Source organism: Dendrobates tinctorius, unplaced genomic scaffold (genome assembly GCF_039654945.1).
Source record: "Dendrobates tinctorius isolate UK_male_01 unplaced genomic scaffold, ASM3965494v1 ptg000196l, whole genome shotgun sequence".
Taxonomy (NCBI): Eukaryota; Metazoa; Chordata; class Amphibia; order Anura; family Dendrobatidae; genus Dendrobates; species Dendrobates tinctorius.
Window position 1 is genome coordinate 2,314,815 of NW_027361863.1, and position 20,774 is coordinate 2,335,588.

The 20,774-nt window shown below is 42.4% G+C and overlaps 1 protein-coding gene across 1 annotated transcript in view; it reads left to right on the forward strand.

The window, feature by feature from the left end:
* The window catches only part of CPN1 (carboxypeptidase N subunit 1), a 60,346-nt gene that overhangs the window by 21,086 nt on the left and 18,486 nt on the right, over positions 1-20,774 (forward strand). The window contains exons 3-5 of the mRNA XM_073552787.1: positions 7,590-7,745; positions 12,001-12,186; positions 18,801-18,912. Coding sequence (XP_073408888.1) covers positions 7,590-7,745; positions 12,001-12,186; positions 18,801-18,912 — 454 coding nt within the window. The remainder of the gene's footprint in view (positions 1-7,589; positions 7,746-12,000; positions 12,187-18,800; positions 18,913-20,774) is intronic.

Below are 20,774 nucleotides of genomic sequence, written 5' to 3' on the forward strand. Positions count from 1 at the left end.
ATTCTAGTTTAAAGGGGTATTCACAAGTTTGGAAGTTATACTCTAACCATTAAATAGGGAATAATTTCCCAAATTGCTGTGGTCCCACTGCTGCTATCACCACAAAACCCGAGAACCGGGGCTGTGAAGACACCTGGTTGAATTGAGCGGTGGTCGATCATGCACACTGCTGCTCCATTTATTCTTATGAGAATGCCGACCAGCAGCCGAATGCAGCATTCGACTATCTCTATTGGACCCCCCCAATCTGATTCTGAAGATCACCATGGATGCATGATAACTTCCATACCCAAGAGTGCCCCTTTAAGAAATGCTACATCTGTATGCATATGTGGCGCCCCTGAGGGTACAGTCGCCACAGAGGTACTGCACCTCAACCAGAGATGTGGTATCCCACTTCCCAGGTAAGATGGAGGCATCTAACAGCACTCTTACACCTGCACCCAGCACACACTATATCAGCAGGTGCTCCTATATCCCTGCTGGTTAGGAAGGGGTGTTGGGAGGTGGGTGGAGCTAGAGGGTTCAGAGCGGGAGAATAGAAGGGAAGTTTAGTCAGTCTTCCCGTAGGGGAAGAAGGTGAAGGACGTGTGTAGACGGTCTTCCCATAGGGGAAGAAGGGAACAGAAGTGTGTGAAGCAACTCCCTGGCTGGGGGAAAGAAACTGAAGGAAGGGATCCTAGAGGCATGGAGCAGTGACAAAACTGTCCGTGGGGCTTGTTCCACGCTGACAGACGTCAGGTGGAGGGATCAGGTCATAGAAGTCTATCGGCCCCTAGCCTAGTGGTGTGAATAACAGACTCAGCTAGAAAGCCGAAGGCAGTGGCACCTTTAGGTACCTCAGCCACAAGCCACAGTTATCTTCACCGGAAAGGCAGCCATAAGGGAGCAAGGAAACGGAGAGAGTACGTTATCCGACAAGGTCCGCGGCTGCTTGCCTGGGACACTGACTGTGAGGGCAGGAGAGGCGACAAACCAACACAGTAAGACGGCCAGGAAAGGCATATACTTGTGCAGGAAAGGTGTTCTTCATCTGCCTGGGAGTTGGCTGGACCCCTCACCTGAAGGACACAGTCCCAAGTGGGCATCTGTGTGCACCAAAACTGTGAGTAAAGCTTTGGAACTACACCCAGTTGTGTCCTCTGAATTCTTCCTGCAATACTCACTCAGCACTGCTACATCTAACATCAATATCTCTTTCCACATCTTTATACTACCTACTGCTCTGGGACAACAGCTCTGCTTGATGAGAGCTCTTCCAACTCTGCTGCATCGCACCGTCAGTCCCAGAGGATCTGCACTCCAGTGCTGGTCACCTCTGACCAGAAACCACAGGTGGCGTCACAAACACTTTACAAAAGCTCTTTAGTTTTCATCCCCTGTAAATATCCCCTTTTATTAGAAGCCCAGGGCCTCGGACCGGGTCACCGCCACTGTGACACTGCCCCTTTAAGAAGCGGCCCGATACAGAGTATCCCCACTGCCCTGGCGGGCGCTCCACATATTTTTTATATCATATCTATGAATTTACATGGTGGGTTTAGCATTTAATAATAAATTTCAGTAATCAATGTTTTACTTTCATAGCTGAAATTAAAGGGAAGGTTTAATAATATGTCAAAAGATGCCATTATTAGTTCTCTGCCACAGCAGTAGTCTTATTCCGAGTCTCCTATAGACTACAATTGAATTATAATTTATTGCAATGAATGGGAGACTCTGGTGATGGATGAAGGGGTGTACTGTTTGGAGGAAAACCTCAACCTCTTCATTTTAGTTACTGGTAGTGGTCTCAGGGCACACAACCCCACCAATGTTATGGTGGAATGACATAAAGAAGCCAATGAGAGAATCTATGTGTCATGTCTCCTCTCCTCAGGCCCTGTTATAGGCCTCATTTATCAAAACAGTAAGAGTCTTTTTGTTGCCCATAGCAACCAATCAGAGCTCAGGTTTTATTTTCCCAGAGCATTTTCAGAAATTAAAGCTGAGTTCTGATTGGTTGCTAAATGGGACCTGTCTGTTTTTCCTGAAGTGTTCCTTTTAATATTCCTCCGTCTCCATGGCACTTGCCATTTTTTTTCCCCCTGGTGCATGTGACAGATTTACAGAGAATAAGGACATGTTTCCATAACGAGAATGCAAAAACCAAATCCGTATCTTAGCGATGGAATAAATCACTCCATGTTTATGAATAGCAATAAAAAGTCTCAAAATAGAGATGTTTATTCTGCCATACATGGTATAATTGTGTGTTAATACACACGGCATAAGGAACGTATTAGAATTTAATGTGGAAATTCCATTGGCGGAAGACGTACTAATGCGTTTCTCTGCTACCAGAAACTTCACTCCAGCCGTATTGTTTTCCATGGGATGGAATATTTTACTTGCTTGGATAATGACAAAAATGAGACCAGTGCAGCATTTTACCGTAAAACGAAGTGCAATAAAATCCTTTTGGATTATCAATTTCAGCATCTGATAATGCAGACAGTATATCCTAACTTTCACAGCACAATTATAAAGTATTCTGGATGATTAGATGGATGTTAAAAAAAAAACTACTGAAAAGATTAGAAAAAAAAGTGAAAATTGCCTGAAAACGTTAACAAAAATGTTTTACTTTTACTAGTACAATACTATACCAATGTATATACAGTACATCCTCTCACACTCCATGACATATACAGTGGGGGAAAAAAAAGTATTTAGTCAGCCAAAAATTGTGCAAGTTCTCCCTCTTAAAAAGGTGAGAGAGGCCTGTAATTGACATCATAGGTCGACCACGACTATGAGAGTCAAAATGAGAAAACAAATCCAGAAAATCACCTTGTCTGATTTGGCAAGATTTATTTTGCAAACTATGGCGGAACATAAGAAACATGCAAGATTTCTGGCTCTCACAGACCTGTAACTTCTTCTTTAAGAGGCTCCTCTGTCCTCCACTCATTACCTGTAGTAATGGCAGCTGTTTGAACTTGTTATCAGTATAAAAGACACCTGTCCACAACCTCAAACAGGTGTCATTGTTTAACACCTTAAATGCTGTCAGATTGGTTACCCACTGGCCTCCCATGACTTTCCAGGACTGCAATGGCCACTGTCGCTGCCACCTTGATGCTCCTGTGAGGCTGAACCACAGGCTGGGCTTGATTGGAGACAGTGATTTGTGCTATATACTGAAATACTAAAATAGTGTACTATACAGTACAAGTGATTTATTTGGACTGAAAAGTGTAAAATTAAAAATAGTTTTTACAAATATAAACTTAAAGATGTGAATAATCACGGTTTTCCTCAATAAAAAAAAAAACTGTACATTTTGTGCTACAGCAATTGTAGGAGTCCCATGTATGGAAATATAAAATTATTTAACACATAACACGAACAGTGTAAAGATAAATAATCGACATACCAACATGTCTGTCTTTTTTGCTCCCTGGACTTCACCACAAAAAATCAACAAAAAGCTATCAAAACATCATATGTGTCCTAAAATAGTATCAATAACTCAGTTATAAAACTCCACAGAACCAAAAAATAAAAAAGATAAAGGTGATTTGCAAAGTTCTGAATTTTTTTTAAGCCTCAAAAAAAATATAAAAATCTTCACATGCATTGGTGAATTTGTACCAACCTGTAGAATGCTGCCAGGTAATTTTTACACTATAATGAACAATGTAAAAATAAAACCTCAAAGCTACTGTGGAGTTTTTTGTTTTTTTTTCACCTCACTTTTTTTTCTTCAGTACATTATATGGTAAAGTGAATGGTGATGAACTCGCCATTCAAAAAATAAAGCCCTTCATACAGCTACTGTATGTCTGCAGAAAATTGAAATGTTTGGGTTATTTTAGGAAAAAATGAAAAGCAAAAGTGAAAATTTGTTGCTTTCTTAGGCTGGTTTCACATTAGCGCTTTTTAAGCGCACGCACGGCCGGGGTAGCTCCGCCCCCGAGCCGGCTCTCTGCCCGGCGTGCCCGCCCCTTGCTTGTAGCGCCGCCTCCTAGCGCACAGCGGCGCACCCTATCTTTAGCATAGGGTGCGCAGATCGTGCGCAGGCCGTGCGCTAGTTGCGCTTTGACCTGCGCTGCGCACTTTTGACGGTGCGCCGTGCGCGCCAAAATCCGAAAAGTTTGATTTTGGCGCGCACGGCGCACCGTCAAAAGTGCGCAGCGCAGGTCAAAGCGCAACTAGCGCACGGCCTGCGCACGATCTGCGCACCCTATGCTAAAGATAGGGTGCGCCGATCGCAGGCGCCGCTGTGCGCTAGGAGGCGGCGCTACAAGCAAGGGGCGGGCACGCCGGGCAGAGAGCCAGCTCGGGGGCGGAGCTACCCCCGGCCGTGCGTGCGCTTAAAAAGCGCTAATGTGAAACCAGCCTTAGGGGTTGATGTAGCATTAATGAGTCCAGATAGGAGTATTGGAAATTCTGTATAGTTGGATGGCTTTTTTCCACAGTGGCGCAAGCCACGCAACTAGAGTCTGATGAGCCCCGATGCAAGATTTGAACTGCCCCCCCCGATATATATATATCCAAATGCCAAATCTTGCATCGGGGCCCATCAGACTCTAGACACCTAAATAAAATGGAAATGGTTGGTGATATTAACTTCCTGTTTGTGGCACATTAGTATATGGGAGGGGGAAAACTTTTCAAGATGGGTGCTGACCATAGCGGCCATTTTGAAGTCGGCCATTTTGGATCCATCTTTTTTTTTCCAGTGTGAAGAGGGTCATGTGACACATCAAACTCAATGAGAATTTCACAAAAAAAGCAATGGTGTGCTTGGTTTTAACTAACTTTATTCTTTCGTGAGTTATTTACAAGTTTATGACCGCTTATAAAATGTGTTCAAAGTGCTGCCCATTGTGTTGGATTGTCAATGCAACCCTCTTCTCCCACTCTTGGCACACTGATAGCAACACCGCAGAAGAAATGCTAGCACAGGCTTCCAGTATCTGTTGCTTCAGATGCTGCACATCTCGTATCTTCACAGCATAGACAATTGCCTTCAGATGACCCCAAAGATAAAAGTCTAAGGGGGTCAGATCGGGAGACATCGGTGGCCATACAACTGGCCCACGACGACCAATCCACTTTCCAGGAAACTGTTCATGTAGGAATGCTCGGACCTGACACCCATAATGTGGTGGTGCACCATCTTGATGGAAAAACTCAAGGAAGGTGCCATCTTCAGTGCATAAAGAGGGCAACACATCATCATGGAGCAATGTCAGATATCCAGTGGCATTGAGGTTTCCTTTGATGAAGAATAGCCCCAGTATCTTTGTACCCCATATACCACACCTGTGCAGCATCTGAAACAACAGATACTGGAAGCCTGTCCCCTATCCTGGTGTATGTTCCCCGTCCTGGTATATGTCTCCCTTTCTGGTATCCTGGTATATGTCCCCCATCCTGGTATATGTCCCCCATCCTGGTATATGGCCTCCATCCTGGTATATGGCCTCCATCCTGGTATATGTCCCCCATTCTGGTATATGGCCTCCATCCTGGTATATGTCCCCCATTCTGGTATATGGCCTCCATCCTGGTATATGTCCCCCATTCTGGTATATGGCCTTCATCCTGGTATATGGCCCCCATCCTGGTATGTGGCCCTCATCCTGATATATAGCCCCATTCTGGTATATGGCTTTCATCCTGGTATATGGCTCCCATCCTGGTATGTGGCCCTCATCCTGGTATATGGCTCCCATCCTGGTATGTGGCCCTCATCCTGGTATATGGCTCCCATCCTGGTATGTGGCCCCCATCCTGGTATATGGCTCCCATCCTGGTATGTGGCCCTCATCCTGGTATATGACCCCCATTCTGGTATATAGCCCTTATCCAGGTATATGGCCCCCTATTGTGGCGCACGGACTTGATGGGTTTGTATGTTGCAATACACTTCAGCTGAATGTGCATCATCGGGCTGGCTTCAGCGGGCCCCTCACCCGCCTAGCCTGGTCGCAGCGGTCGCTGCCCTTGCTTGTTTCTTTCTGTTTCTGGGCTTGTGAAATTTCCCAGCTGACTGTTGTTTCAACAAACTTTGCATCATTCAATAGCAAAGGCAAATCTGAAACTATGTAATACACAGTAAGTATCTTATTGGATAAATCTGATTCCTTCTCCACTTCACAACATTCTTGCGTTTTTGTTAACATTGGGGTCTACAGTATAGTTAAAAAAATCCCATCTAAACTGTATCACCCAGAGCAACTACATACTATTGGGATAGAGCATGAGGGGGTCCTTAGGGATAGGGGGCCCAGCTCTGGTTGATCTAATTCCCTTCTATGTTTTATGCAAACCATACGTGCCAGCTTATGTTAGTGTTCGGGGAAGTTCCTGAGTGTGGCGCACAAAGTGTGTTACTAAAAGTCCTTGTCCCGAACCGTACACCTCTTCCACGTTCTGAATATGTGATTGGATTTCATGGCTCCATGTTATGACAGATTTAGATCCCAGAGTTATTCACAAGAAACCTTCTATAAGCATTGTTTTTTTAAAGTATCAGGAGGTGCACAGGGCATTTGCAAACTCTTTTGGGAATCTTGAAAGTTTCCCCTTTTTCTCAGCGCAACTCGAACATTTTGGAAAATTGACATACAGAATGGAAAACCAGTGCAAGTGGAATTGTTTTTTTGCTAAATGCTTCATCATTATGGGAACACCATTAATTTTGTTATAAACCCCCGTATCTTTGTTTTGGTAGAGTTAGAGCATGAAGTGTTTTTGGAAGAAAAATCATCACAAATGACAAAAAAGCTTGAAAACACTAAAATTTTTATTATTATGACCTAAATAGGTCATTTTACTACATGCATACTGTGTATTGTCAGACCCGCAGTATACTAGTCTGAGACTTCTTATTCTTTCTTGATGACGGGGGTAAGAGGCATTTTCTCTCCTCATGAGAAGGATCTCTGTAATTCTATATATAGAAGCATCGCTTAACTCCTTATGTCACTGCTTCCTTGTGTCTTCCTGTTCTTTTTATGTCTTGGACATGTTCAAATCGACAGATGTTGATATGAAAGATAATAAAAAAAATTTGAAAAAGATTGAACAAAAACCTCAATCTGCAACATTAAAATTGCAACACCAAGAAAGAAAAATAGTGGAATTATGGAATTCATGGACATGTTAATGATCTGCAAATGATGAAAAAATGGAAACAAAATTTAGAAATATCTTGATTTATTTAGTATGGGTTATAAGCACCACATGCAGAGTTCCCCGCACTTACAAGCCTTGGCTGCTATAAGTGAGGTTATAAATGGTTGTTTAAGGAATGCTCTGCCACTAGGGAAAATCATCAACATCAGCTGCTGGCAGCTCCCTTTGCAATTGGCAACCAATGACATCCTGGATGTGCTTGATATGAGAGATGCTGCAGGTCATGGTAACACATTTATACCCGCAGGCTGCTCACAGTATCGATTCTGTGATTTCAATGATTCCACAGCTTTTCAATTTTGGTTTTACAATATCAAAGTTAATCAGTGTATCTAAAAACCTCTATACACATCAAAAAATATTTGATACCATCTATTAAACAACTGTCTTCTTCACAGGGGCCAGACACTAATGGATATCTAACTGGGAGAAATAACTTCAATGATGTAGATCTGAACCGAAATTTTCCTGATCTTAATATGGTCTTCTCTTACAATGAAAAACATGGAGGACCTTGTGACCACTTACCACTTCCTGACAATTGGAAAGAACAGGTAGGTTTGTATTTCATACATGCTTAGCTTGGGCGTAACTACAGGTGGTGCCGATATTGCAGACGCACCTGTAAGGGACCTGATCTGCTAGGAGGACTCTAGGATTAGGCTAGGTCTACCCGAAGACTTTGATCGCGTGTAGTGTTGAGCAAAATGATCCTAATATTGTGCCAATATCGATACTCCGAGGGAGCTGGACCGTGTGAACTTCCGTGGCTGGCATCCTGCGCAGCTCTTGAAATTACTAGACCTCTGGTCTTTCCAGAGTCCAAGTCACATAATTGTAAGGTGCCCAATCGAGATAGTCGTGGGCGAGCTTCTTTTCCCACTTGCTTTGGCATCCTACAGACAACTCGTGTCCCAGTCCTGGTGTGTTGCTGTGTGTGAGGTGCTGCAGACATCTTCTTCTGACTCCAGGAATCCCTCTTCTAGAACCAGGGCAGCAATTAATCCAGGAGACACAAGATTCATAAAATCAACCAAACTTTTACTTGGTGAGTGGCAGTATTTTCAGTATTTACAGGCAGATGTAGAGGATAAGCCCCAACGGGTTGTCATCTTTCCATCAGGTACCAGACACAACTTCAGCACTGGTTCTCAGTACAGGTAGAATGTAGTAGAATGTCCCTCTCACTGGCTTCTCTAGCCCTAGGGAATCCTCTCCACCATTAGCAGTATATTTTGATTGCAATACCTTTCGCCCCATGTAGTGTAAGTCCATCTTTCCTTGTAACTTCACAGGCTGAGTACGCCCCAGGCCCCCGACGTCCATCTTGAGGTTGCCACAGGCCATTATACAGAATCACAATGAAGGGTATTTTCGGCAATCCACTCCCTTGAGTATTAAGCCCACACTGTCCTCTGACTTAGGCCTTCTGCTTCACACACTGCTCTCCACACACTGACTGACTCTGTCAGTTCCAGGTCTTGCCACTAACTCTCAGCTTCCCCTCCCAAACTGGGCCAGCCATTACAGTTAACCCTGTCAAAGCTAACTGCAGCCCCAGTGGGTTTCATCATTTTATAACATACATAAACAACAAATACATTTAACCCTTTAGAGTGTCAGGGAGCAGACCATCAACTTCACCACTCCTACATAATCACAAGAGGTGCCCAAAATGCCAGCATTCAAGCAAGCGACAACCGAGGAAATGCGGCTGCCACTGGGAACTGATGTTGATTCCGTACCAGGGTCTAGTGAATCTTTTTGCTTAACTCTAGCTACATAACTATAGAAACCTTCTTTGTTTACTTCCAGTGTTCTGGTCAAATGCTGGACACGTTGGTGTATGGCTCATACAGCTACAGCGTGGTTATCACAGCTGTGTCTTGCAATGAGCATACAACTGTGTATTCAATTGAAGTAAACAGTAAAAGTTTCCTTTTACAAGAATTGATACAGAACGTACAGTATATCAAAGTTGAATAAAAATAATTTATTTGCCATAAAGAAAATACCATTTTTATTAAAGGATGGAGCATTTCAGAATTCCCCATTCACCTTAATAACTACTGTCACATAATAAGAATAACAAATCTGTCAGCAACAACTTTTAGAATCAGAGAGGTTTTTAAGATCTCAAGAATGTTCTTTTCCCTAAATAGCAACCCCCTCAGAAAAACAACTCCTTTTTCTAAACGTATACAACCCCAACCTCACCTCCTCCCTCTCCTCTCAACTCTTTTTCCAAAGAATAAGTTGCACAGTTCCAATATTTTCATCTCTTTATCACCAAACATAAGACAGTGGTAAGGATTTAGACAGTTGGTCTGCCGACTGTATGACTTTATCTGCCTTTGCACTTAATAAATCAGTCTATTTATTTAGTTGTACCGGTCATTATCTTACAGTTTAGTGAGAGGGATTTGGCAAAATGACAATGCTTGCGAGGAAAAAGCGAGTGATGAAACAGAAAATATTTGATCAAATATAGACCTCATCCAGACATCTTTTTCCACATACGAATTCTTATCATGTATTTCACAGATGGAACATGTGCCCATTATACTCTTTGGGGCTGTTCACATTTGCGCAGTTTTTGCCAATCTAGTGATCCTCAAAAGAGAATGGAGACTTGTGCATTTTTGATCAAACTTGCCAATGCAAGTCTATGGATCTGTGAAAAAAGCACATGCCATCTGTCCATTTTTAACTTTGGTAGGAGAAGCTTTGCAATTTTTTTCATTAGCATATGAGAAAATCACTAATGAATTTCTGATGGTAAAAAAGTGAAATACTGACAAGGCATTGACCAGAGAATATATGGGGGTTTGAAAACTGGGACCCCCACCGATTCAAAGGACAGAGATAGCCGAGTACAACATATGCATATCAGAGCCCTTTTTTCCAGATCAATGGGCGTCCCAGATGTTGAACTGACACTGATGCGAAGAATCCCCCCACGTGTCCTTTGAAAAGGTGATAACTTTAAATGTTGAACTTAACTGTGGCGCCCCTGAGGCTTCAGTCGCCACAGAGGTACTGCACCTCCTCCTGAGGTGCGGTACCCCACCATCCAGGTAAGGTAGGAACTCCTGACCATGCTCCAACACTCGCACCACACACAACACAGTAGTTCAGCAAAGCCACATTGCGTCTCCTTGCTTAGAGAGTAGCAGAGCACCTTTGGTGGTTCCCTGCTTGGAACACGAAACGTGCTGGGAAACGGGTGGAGTTTAGAATACATAAAGAGCGGGAAGAGTCAGTCAGTCAGTCAGTGATTGAGCGAGAGAGAGTCACTCGGAGAGGAGTGAGGATCCCTGGAAGAGGGGTGGAGGAAGGAGTGCTGCAGCTGCCTCAGTGATCTGAGCCAGCTGGCACAGGAAAGGAAAGAAGGAGAAAGACATTAGACTGAAACCTGACCTTCTATGAGAGAGAGGGATTAGTACAGAACGAAGGAGTAAAAGGGAACACAGAGGACGTGGGTTAGAGGAAGAACCCTGCCTAGAAGTTCTAAGCGCAAGGCTGGGGCCCAGTCCCCGAGGTTGTATGGATACTGAAGGTCCTGCAGCAGACACCGGTGGAGTAGTGGGCTGTAAATGCACTACTCCTATCTAAGACTTGGGGGCACAACAGCAACTTGGATAGTGAGCCGTGGCTCAGGAGTAAGGAGTCCCCGAAGCAGGCTACAGGTGTCTGCCGTACAAGTTCTTGGGAACATCTGTCAGGAGGCACTCCAGTGTAACTCAGTACTAGGAGTGCTTCACTTAAAGGCGCTATAGAGGAGACGTTCAGAAAGGTACATGTTGGCGGAGTGTTGGAAGGGAGAATCCTATCTTACCTGGAGGTTGACTGAGCCCAGGAACCGGAGGACACAGCACGGAGGCAGGCATCTGTGTGAACTGCAGACTGTGAGTAAAGCTTTGGAACTACATGCCCTGGTGTCCTCCACTTATTCCTGCATCACTACACCCCGCACTACTTCATCTGGGCACCGACCTCTACACCGCCTGCGCCTACTCCGCACTCCTGCTTTGTCATATTCCACTCTCTCCTATCAGTACCCATACCTGCTCCTCCTGTTTGGACAGGATCCTACCTGTTCCTCCATATTCCATTCCTTCCGGCCAGTTCCCGCTCCTGCTGTGTGAACAGGTCCCTACCTGTTCCTTTGTACACCACACCTACCTGCCCCGTTTCTCAAGCCATGCCTGCTTGCCCTGTGTCTCCAAGCCATGCCTGCTTGCCATGTGTCTCCAAGCCGTGCCTGCTTGCCCTGGGTATCAGCTGTGCCTGCTTGCCCTGGGTACCAGCCGTGCCTGCCGTGCCCACCTGACTGCCTGTCACTCGCACCTGACCAAGTGTCCTGTCCCCGAGTGGGATCAGCAGTCACAGCCAGACACCACCCTGGAGTGGCACCTGGCAGCTGCCTGCTGTACAACCCTGACCTCACCATTGGAGGCTCCAGAGAAGACCAAGGCAGCTGTCTTAGTCACGCCCCTTCCAGGGTAGTCTGGTCTGTGGCACAGTGGGGCCACAACCCCCCGGCTCGCGCCAATCCGCCAAGGCGCAAGCGTGACAGTCCATTCAAAGTGTATGGGACTGATGGAGAGAGCCAAGTGGTTGGCCATCTTCACCAGTACAATAGACTATGAATGGAGTGGCAGAATGCATTCAATTCCAATAGTAGACACTCAATCTGGAGATCGCTCGGGGTCCTAGCAGTCAGCCCTTCAACCAAAGTAGCTGTTATCACCTATTTGCATATTAGTCCTCCTGTTATGCTTGTTAATTGATATCTATTTTTTCCAGGTGGAACCAGAGACACTAGCCCTAATCTATTGGATGGATGAGATTAATTTTATCCTTTCAGCAAATCTGCATGGAGGAGCCGTGGTGGCGAACTATCCATTTGATAAAACCAAGGACATTCGGAACAGAGGTTACCGCCGTATAACGAGCTACACTGCTACCCCTGATGACAAGCTGTTCAGATCGGTAATTAATTCAATGCTGTTCACAAATGTTCTAGAAGCATCTGGATGAAATGAGGCCCCACTCATATCCCGCCGTGTCATAAAAGCACATGCACATAAATATTCTATCTAAATACCAACAGGAGCTGTTGTCAACTAATATTAAGATTAAAAAAAAAGATTTAAAAATTCCAAACTTGCAGCGTCAGCTCTGATAGAGGGTTCAGAGGCTTACAACAAAAAGCTTTAAATATGAGATTGTATTGTAAAGGGCTTGTCAACTTACAGGGGAGAGTGTCATTAGAATGTAACTTATTATTTAACTCAACTTTTTATGTTAAATGTATATTTAAAAAATGTTGACTTTTTTTATTTTCCTTACCACTATTTCCATTTCAGTAAGCCAAATATTAGCCTTCATGCCTGAAAAAACTCTTCTTTAAAAGTCAATAAGTCAGTCTATTGCTGATAGCAGCAATTTTCCCTTTAAATTTATTTTTTGGAATTTTAAATGCAATAGAAAAAAATGAGCTAAGATTCCGCAGGAACGCTGTCGGAAGCTGGAGTCTGGCTATGCATCACGTCTGCAGCAGGTCATAACAGCCGGAGGACTTCTACTAAGTACTTAAGACACTTGTTATTAAGGGATTGAATATTTCTGAGACTGCAGTAGCCAGTAGAATTTTGCAATGATTTTGGAGAAATCTTTTGTTATATTATTTGTGTTCAGGTATTTACATTGTTCTGGTTTTTTATTGGTTTATCGCAAACAGCAGAAAGTTTGTAAATTTTGCTAAAAAAAGAAAAATTTGCAATGGATTTTGAATAATTTTGATTGCAACTGTATTATCTTGTTTATGGTCATTGAATCAGTCACTCCAAGACTCATATTTTGCAAAACTTACTTAGAAGTTAGCTGACTCAGAAGTCAATAACAAGAGCGCCACCATCTGCTTTTCTAAGTATAGTGGTTGATCCTCCTTGACATCTGGCTTGGGGTTATTGGGTGTTTTGGGCACATATGGTTTGGGGATTGACCTTTATGTACTCCTCTTGTGTAGTACGTGACATTTCTAGGCACATATGGGACTATGGTTGACCTGCACACTATATTTCAAAGATTAAACAAAGCTATCTGAATAGTGGACTGTGAATAAAGCAGCTGTATTGTATGAGTAGCGATTAGTGAAAAAAAATGTTTGTCTAATTTTTTTTGGAATGATCCATAAAAGATAAAGTGATCACAAGTGACCCCAGCGATCATCTGTAATCATCAGGGCAACCTAGCAGTAAGTGTTCAATTCTTCTACAGCACCACCACAGGAGAAATGGAGTATTGCATGGTGCATGGTCTTCCAGAGGAAAGAGAGAGATGCTTTTTGTAACTGCTCTCCACTATGGTTAATTAATGAAGGTTACACAAGTAACACTCAATATTTTTTATGGTTTTTTTTTAAAGCAAATGCCATTAGTGAGAAAAAGAATAAATGTTAAAATATCGGATAAAACACTAATAAATATAAACAGTATAAAATAATAAAGAGGATTGACTGAACTTTAAGTTAAATAATAACACACAGTTATCGTTTTATCCATACATTTAGAAGTGGAATAACATAGGGACAGTAAAATGTTGAGATTGTATAGTTGGTCTGGGGACAAATAGGGAGGAAATTGTCATGACTGGTCTTTGTGGCACACGCATTTAGCACCTTCCATGCACCAGAAAGTCTACCCCAGCTATGATAGATACGGCAAAAAACTTGCTCTAATTTACAACACTTTCTGTCTGCTTCCGTTAAGCTCTGTCAAACTTTTTTTTTTAAAATGGCAAATGCAGAGGAAAATCAAACAAATACAGTCATATGTTAAAGTTTGGGCACCCCTATTAATGTTAACCTTTTTTCTTTATTACAATTTTGGTTTTTGCAACAGCTATTTCAGTTTCATATATCTAATAACTGATGGGCTCAGTTATATTTCTGGATTCAAATGAGGTTTATTGTACTAACAGAAAATGTGCAATCTACATTTAAACAAAATTTGACCGGTGCAAAAATATGGGCACCCTTATCATTTTCTTGATTTGAACACTCCTAACTACTTTTTACTGACTTCCTGAAGCACTAAATTGGTTTTTAACCTCATTGAGCTTTGAACTTCATAGCCAGGTGTATCAAATCATGAGAAAAGGTATTTAAGGTGGCCACTAGCAAGTAGTTCTCCTATTTGATTCTCCTATGAAGAGTGGCATCATGGGCTCCTCAAAACAACTCTCAAATGATCTGAAAACAAAGATTATTCAACATAGCTTTTCAGGGGAAGGATACAAAAAGTTGTCTCAGAGATTTAACCTGTCAGTTTCCACTGTGAGGAACATAGTAAGGAAATGGAAGAACACAGGTACAGTTCTTGTTAAGCCCAGAAGTGGCAGGCCAAGAAAAATATCAGAAAGGCAGAGAAGAAGAATGGTGAGAACAGTCAAGGACAATCCACAGACCACCTCCAAAGACCTGCAGCATCATCTTGCTGCAGATGGTGTCACTGTGCATCAGTCAACAATTCAGCGCACTTTGCACAAGGAGAAACTGTATGGGAGAGTGATGCGAAAGAAGCTGTTTCTGCAAGCACGCCACAAACAGAGTCGCCTGAGGTATGCAAAAGCACATTTGGACAAGCCAGTTACATTTTGGAAGAAGGTCCTGTGGACTGATGAAACAAAGATTGAGTTGTTTGGTCATACAAAAAGGCGTTCTGCATGGAGGCTAAAAAGCACAGCATTCCAAGAAAAACACTTGCTACCCACAGTAAAATTTGGTGGAGGTTCCATCATGCTTTGGGGCTGTGTGGCCAATGCCGGCATCGGGAATCTTGTTAAAGTTGAGGGTCGCATGGATTCAACTCAGTATCAGCAGATTCTTGACAATAATGTGCAAGAATCAGTGACGAAGTTGAAGTTACGCAGGGGATGGATATTTCAGTAAGACAATGATCCAAAACACCGCTCCAAATCTACTCAGGCATTCATTCAGAGGAACAATTACAATGTTCTGGAATGGCCATCCCAGTCCCCAGACCTGAATATCATTGAACATCTGTGGGATGATTTGAAGCGGGCTGTCCATGCTCGGCGACCATCAAACTTAACTGAACTGGAATTGTTTTGTAAACAGGAATGGTCACAAATACCTTCATCCAGGATCCAGGAACTCATTAATAGCTACAGGAAGCGACTAGAGGCTGTTATTTTTGCAAAAGGAGGATCTAAGAAATATTAATGTCACTTTTATGCTGAGGTGCCCATACTTTTGCACCGGTCAAATTTTGTTTAAATGCAGATTGCACATTTTCTGTTAGTACAATAAACCTCATTTGAATCCAGAAATATAACTGAGTCCATCAGTCATTAGATATATGAAACTGAAATAGCTGTTACAAAAAACAAAATTGTTATAAAGAAAAAAGGAGAACATTAATAGGGGTGCCCAAACTTTAACATATGACTGTATACAAATTGCTGTGCAAATAAGGAATTTTTATTCCCCCCCAACACTATTCTTGCTCACAGTCCTTTTTAAATTCCCCCCATAGTGTATATTGCTTATTTTTCAGGAGGTGTAAATGTTCCTTTACATACTTTAATAATGTCAATGCTAATCATTTTGTTTATTGCTGAAGATTGTCACCCTGTGTGTAAAGACTTTGAGTTGTCAAAATCAGAGATCTTCAACTCATGTTAAAACTTTTGTAAGATCCGCAAATTGCTGCAGTCACTCGATGGATTGGCCATGTTATTAGGATTATGATTTAATTGCGGCATAAAAAAAGGAATCATCAGTAAACACACATTGTGTCTTTTTCAAGCTCATGAGTGAATAGTCGTGCAAGATATTGACAAACCGTACCGTATATGTTAAGCAAATGTGTAAAGTAGGCGTTTCGAAATTGTCTTCTGAGATGTTGTAGTATATTTATTTGCATAGTCACGCCACCTTCCGACTCCTAAATGTACCTCTTAAGATGGAGCTCAGCATCACATTAAGGGTTGGAGGAGCGCTGCTTTGAACGAGTATTCCCCCTTCTAACCTTACCAACTCTTTTATGAGTCCAAGAGGTCTCTTCTTTTTTTCTGGGATCCTCCTGGATGTTCTGAGAACATTGGCACATGAAGGAACCTTAACAGTTGACTCTTTACGACATATACTACGGGAGGTTGAGTCTTCTTGTTAAGGCTAGTTTTTAGACTTTTGTGTAGTGGTGTAATAGTTGCTTTTTTATTTATACTGTGAAGGTACCTGACAGTATATAGAGGGTTGTATGTGGACGATCCAGCCAACAAAATTAGATTAGTGGGGGTTTGACTATCAATACCCCCTCCACTTAGCTGTTTAAAGAGGTTGTGGCACATATCCATGCATCCTCTTCAGGGTTTACAGAGGTTCGCATTTTCTTTAGCGAGCAGACATTCAAGTTCTTGCAGCGTTCCTCTACTTGTTTCAATGCAAAAAAAAGCTGACTGGCGGTGGACAACTGTCTATCTACTATTGTTGACCGCAAATTTTTAAAGGTTGAAATAACGCCTCTATTTCTTCTACGGACACATCTTGTGGAGATGACATGAGTTGTCCAGCATGTGTGTGTCAAAACTCTGGTACCTGTACCTTCAAAAATGGGGGTCCCCTGACTTTTTTTCACATAGCATGATATTGCCGCTATAATCAGGCAGAGAAAGAAATAACCAATGGCAGCACATGTGCAGCGCTTTCTCCACCTATCCCTCACTTATGGATATTGAAACTAACTAAGCTGTAAACTTACCAAACCCATGGGAAGTAATTCATAATGGTCATGTGGTTACTGGTTCTTTTTCTGGCAAATTTTGTGTCTACAAACGTGTGTTTTCTAGACATATGTATCAAATCTATTGCGGGTTTTTTCTTGCTGGACATGTTCTGTGCTGTGGTTTATCTTTTTGGTCACTTGTGTTATGGTCTCAAGTCATATTGACCTTTGGGGTTTTTTTTTTGGGGGGGGGATATGGTTGATATCTGGTCACTTGTACTGTTGTTGACCTCTCCAGACATACGATTGCCTTTGCTTTGTTTTTACTTTGGTTACTGGCATAGGGCTCAAGAGCTCCAGTCATGTGTTGTCCATGGGGCTTTTTTTGGCCACATGGATGATCTCTGGTCGCTTGTGTTGTGGTTGACATCTCCAGACATATATTGGCCTTTGGTTTTTTTTCTGGCCACATGGTTGATATCTGGCAACTTGTGAAATGGTTTTCTAGAGTTTAACTGTGGTTGATCTTTTTTTGTATATGTTGTATTCCAGTTTGTATCTCTAGACACATTTTTTTTCAGTGGTTGACACCTATGTACATATGGCGAACACTGGATATGTTTCCAAATATATGTTGTATTACGGCTCATGCATATGCGCAGTGTCGGGCTGGGGTGGCTAGAGCCCACCAGTAATATTGACTCCAAGGGCCCACTATAAAGTTCCATGCAAATGTTACACAATATGTGTAATTTTCATAAATGTACCTATGATTCTGTATTATAATGAACTAGGCAGTTTACTGAGTGAATAATGAAATGTTGTTTGTACATAGTCAAATATATTAGGCCAACTACTGCTCATGTTAGAGGGTTAGTGGCTTCTCCTGCACAGGGGCCCACCGGGGAATTCACCTGTACTCCTGTGGGCCAGTCCGAGTCTTCATCTGGACATATGTTGTATAATGGTTTATCCTTCTTGATATATGCCGATTTCCATTATTACTGCCTGAGGGTATACAAAACATTTTGAAGGATTCCACAAATATGCGTTCTCTGAGTAGTCTGTGTCAATTTATATGACCTATATTAAATCACCCTAATAGAAAATACTGAGTTAGTGTTGGAGGTTCTCTGTTCAGGGTGAGTAGTGATTAAAAGAGGGCCACTAACGCTGGAGTGTCTGTCCCATTCTGGGTTACATAGACAGTCCATTGCTTTAAAAATCTAATGCTGATCACTGGAGGTCACTTTGAGAAGTGCTTATTGTATATACCCTTCTAATAAGTTGGGATAGTCAATAATGGACATCCATTTAAAGGGATTGTCCAGGACTGTGATATTGATGCCTTATCCTTTTGTGTCCACTGGAAGTACACAGTATATGGAGCCATAACTTTACATCTCCATGCAATGTGTAGTGGTGGCCATTGTTGAATACTGCAACACGGCAACAATTTCCGGTACTTCAATAATAGCTGAGCTGCTACCCGAGAACGCCAGTACATAGTGTACGGAGCTGTGATGTTCTGTCTCCATAGACTGTGTACTTCCAGCGGACACGTAAAGGCATTGTAACAGATGATCAGAGGTGGTACCGAGTGTTGGACCCCTACCAATCTAACATTGATGACCTATCATTAACATATGGATAACAATGTCATAGTGATCAACCGGGCCCTAAGTAGCTACTGTCACTACTTAGAATCAAGCGGCTGGAGTTCTTATGAGTATTACATTGGAAAATTTTTTTCATTTCTTTTTTTTGTAGGTTTATTACTGTTTGGAAATATGTTATGTTTTATAAATTGATCTTTGACTGTTTTTGTTTTTTTTTGTCTTCATCTTTCTACAGCTTGCAATGGCATACTCGTACTCTCACGGCTGGATGCACCACGGGTGGAACTGTGGAGATTACTTCCCCAATGGAATCACGAATGGGGCTTCATGGTATTCTCTTTCTAAAGGTGAGAACTAATTATCCCAACAGACATTCAAGTGCTCAGCGCATCTTATCTTCTGATTGTATCTCACTATAGTTCTCAGAAGACCTTACCGACTTGGTGAATTTAAACGGTACCTGTCTCGTTAAAAATTACTTCTGATCTATGAGCAGCATGATATAGAATAAAATGTTCACTGTAAATTGTATTACTTTAATTTCATTTAGATCTCTGCTTAGGAGTCCAGTGGGCGGTCCTATTTGATGATTGACAGCATTACTTTAATAAAGGGGTTTTCCTGTCCCTTGGCTACAGTTCTTTAAAAAAAAAATGTTTTACTCATCCTACCTAGTTCCAGCGCTGAGGCCCTGCCGTTTGCCCCCGATGTCTGTCATTGTCTGCAGCGCTGCAGCCAAACAGGGAACTCGAGTGCTTTGCCCAAATTGAAAGGCACGAGCCTCGCAGAGCTGCTGAACTCACTGACTGGCTGCAGCACTGCTGACATAATGACAGCCCTGCAAACCAAAAGGGACTCGGGTCGCAGTGATAGAGACTCAGAACTGGACCCGGGGAGAGTGAGTAATGCGGGTTGTTTGTTTTTTTACAAACAATCTGCAATTTTGGAACTGGGGTTTTCCAAAACCAGAAAACCCCTTTAACCCCTTAAGGACCAGGGGTAGTTCCTCTTTGCTCCCCTTCTTCCCAGAGTTTTTGCAGCATTTTTTTCAGTACCGTTTTCAATATGGGAAGAAAACGCAACGTTTTACAGAACCAAGAAAATGCATGGGATTTCTATGAGCTCATACACAAGGTGCAATTTTTTTTTCCTGGAGTATTTTAAGCTGTGGTGCGTTTTTTAAAAACCGCATCATGTCAATTCTTTCAATGATTTTTTTTGCAGCATTTTCTAAACCATTCAAGTGAATGCAAAATAAAATGCAACTCAAAACTAAACGAAGACGCAACTAAAAACGCATAAAGAACGTCGCGTCTAGTATTGCGCCTCAGCTCCATTGAAAAGAATGACTTACAATACCGCAATGATGTGTCCTGTAGAAAGATGAGGCGTAATTTTTTTTTTTTTTTGGGGGGGGGAGAGCAGCCAACATACTACTCTTATAAGGAAATAATGTCAGCTTGTTATAGCTAGAATTACATAAAAGGGTCAGAAAACCCAAGAAACCACAGCTGTTTCTGTGGATCAAAAACTTGAATCTTTACGTCATAAAACTTCACTGTTTGGTCATTGACGGTTGAGCGGAGCAAATTACTAAAATAGTTAATGGGATTATTTCTAGGGGTGTAAATTATTAGCAGCACATTAAATGCTTGGTTTGCAGATACCACCTTCCTCAACACCTCATTCCAGGTCCTTTATTAATTATTCTGCTAAATATGGCATAAAGTACGTCTTTGTATTGTTAGGGGGACTGCTGTATTGGAGTCATTGAACGCATCTGTGTATATTCAGCAACTATGGTATAGCGGTTATATTTAGCTGGTGTCATTACATATCGCTTTGTGTTAACCATCGTATATAGATCTCCATATATACATCTTAGATGGAGATCCCAGGGCTGTGGACATTTAACCAGATCAATTTATATTCATTGCATTCGGGTTTCTCCTTCAGTCCCCTTGCAAGGGTGTATAATATCCGGCCCCCCGCCGTGCCGCCTGCCTTTACTAACATGTGACAGCCGGTGGAGTAGAGCTCACTGATACTGGCGCCAGTGAGATAACAAGTCCATTTATCACATTTCTTAAGATCCCGACAACTATACTGTCACGGGGGCTTAGTTCAACTAAGGCTGAAATACCCGGGGCCCCTGTGGTGTCCCTTTACTAGGGGAAACCCTGTCTGACCCTCAACCCAGGGTTTTTGC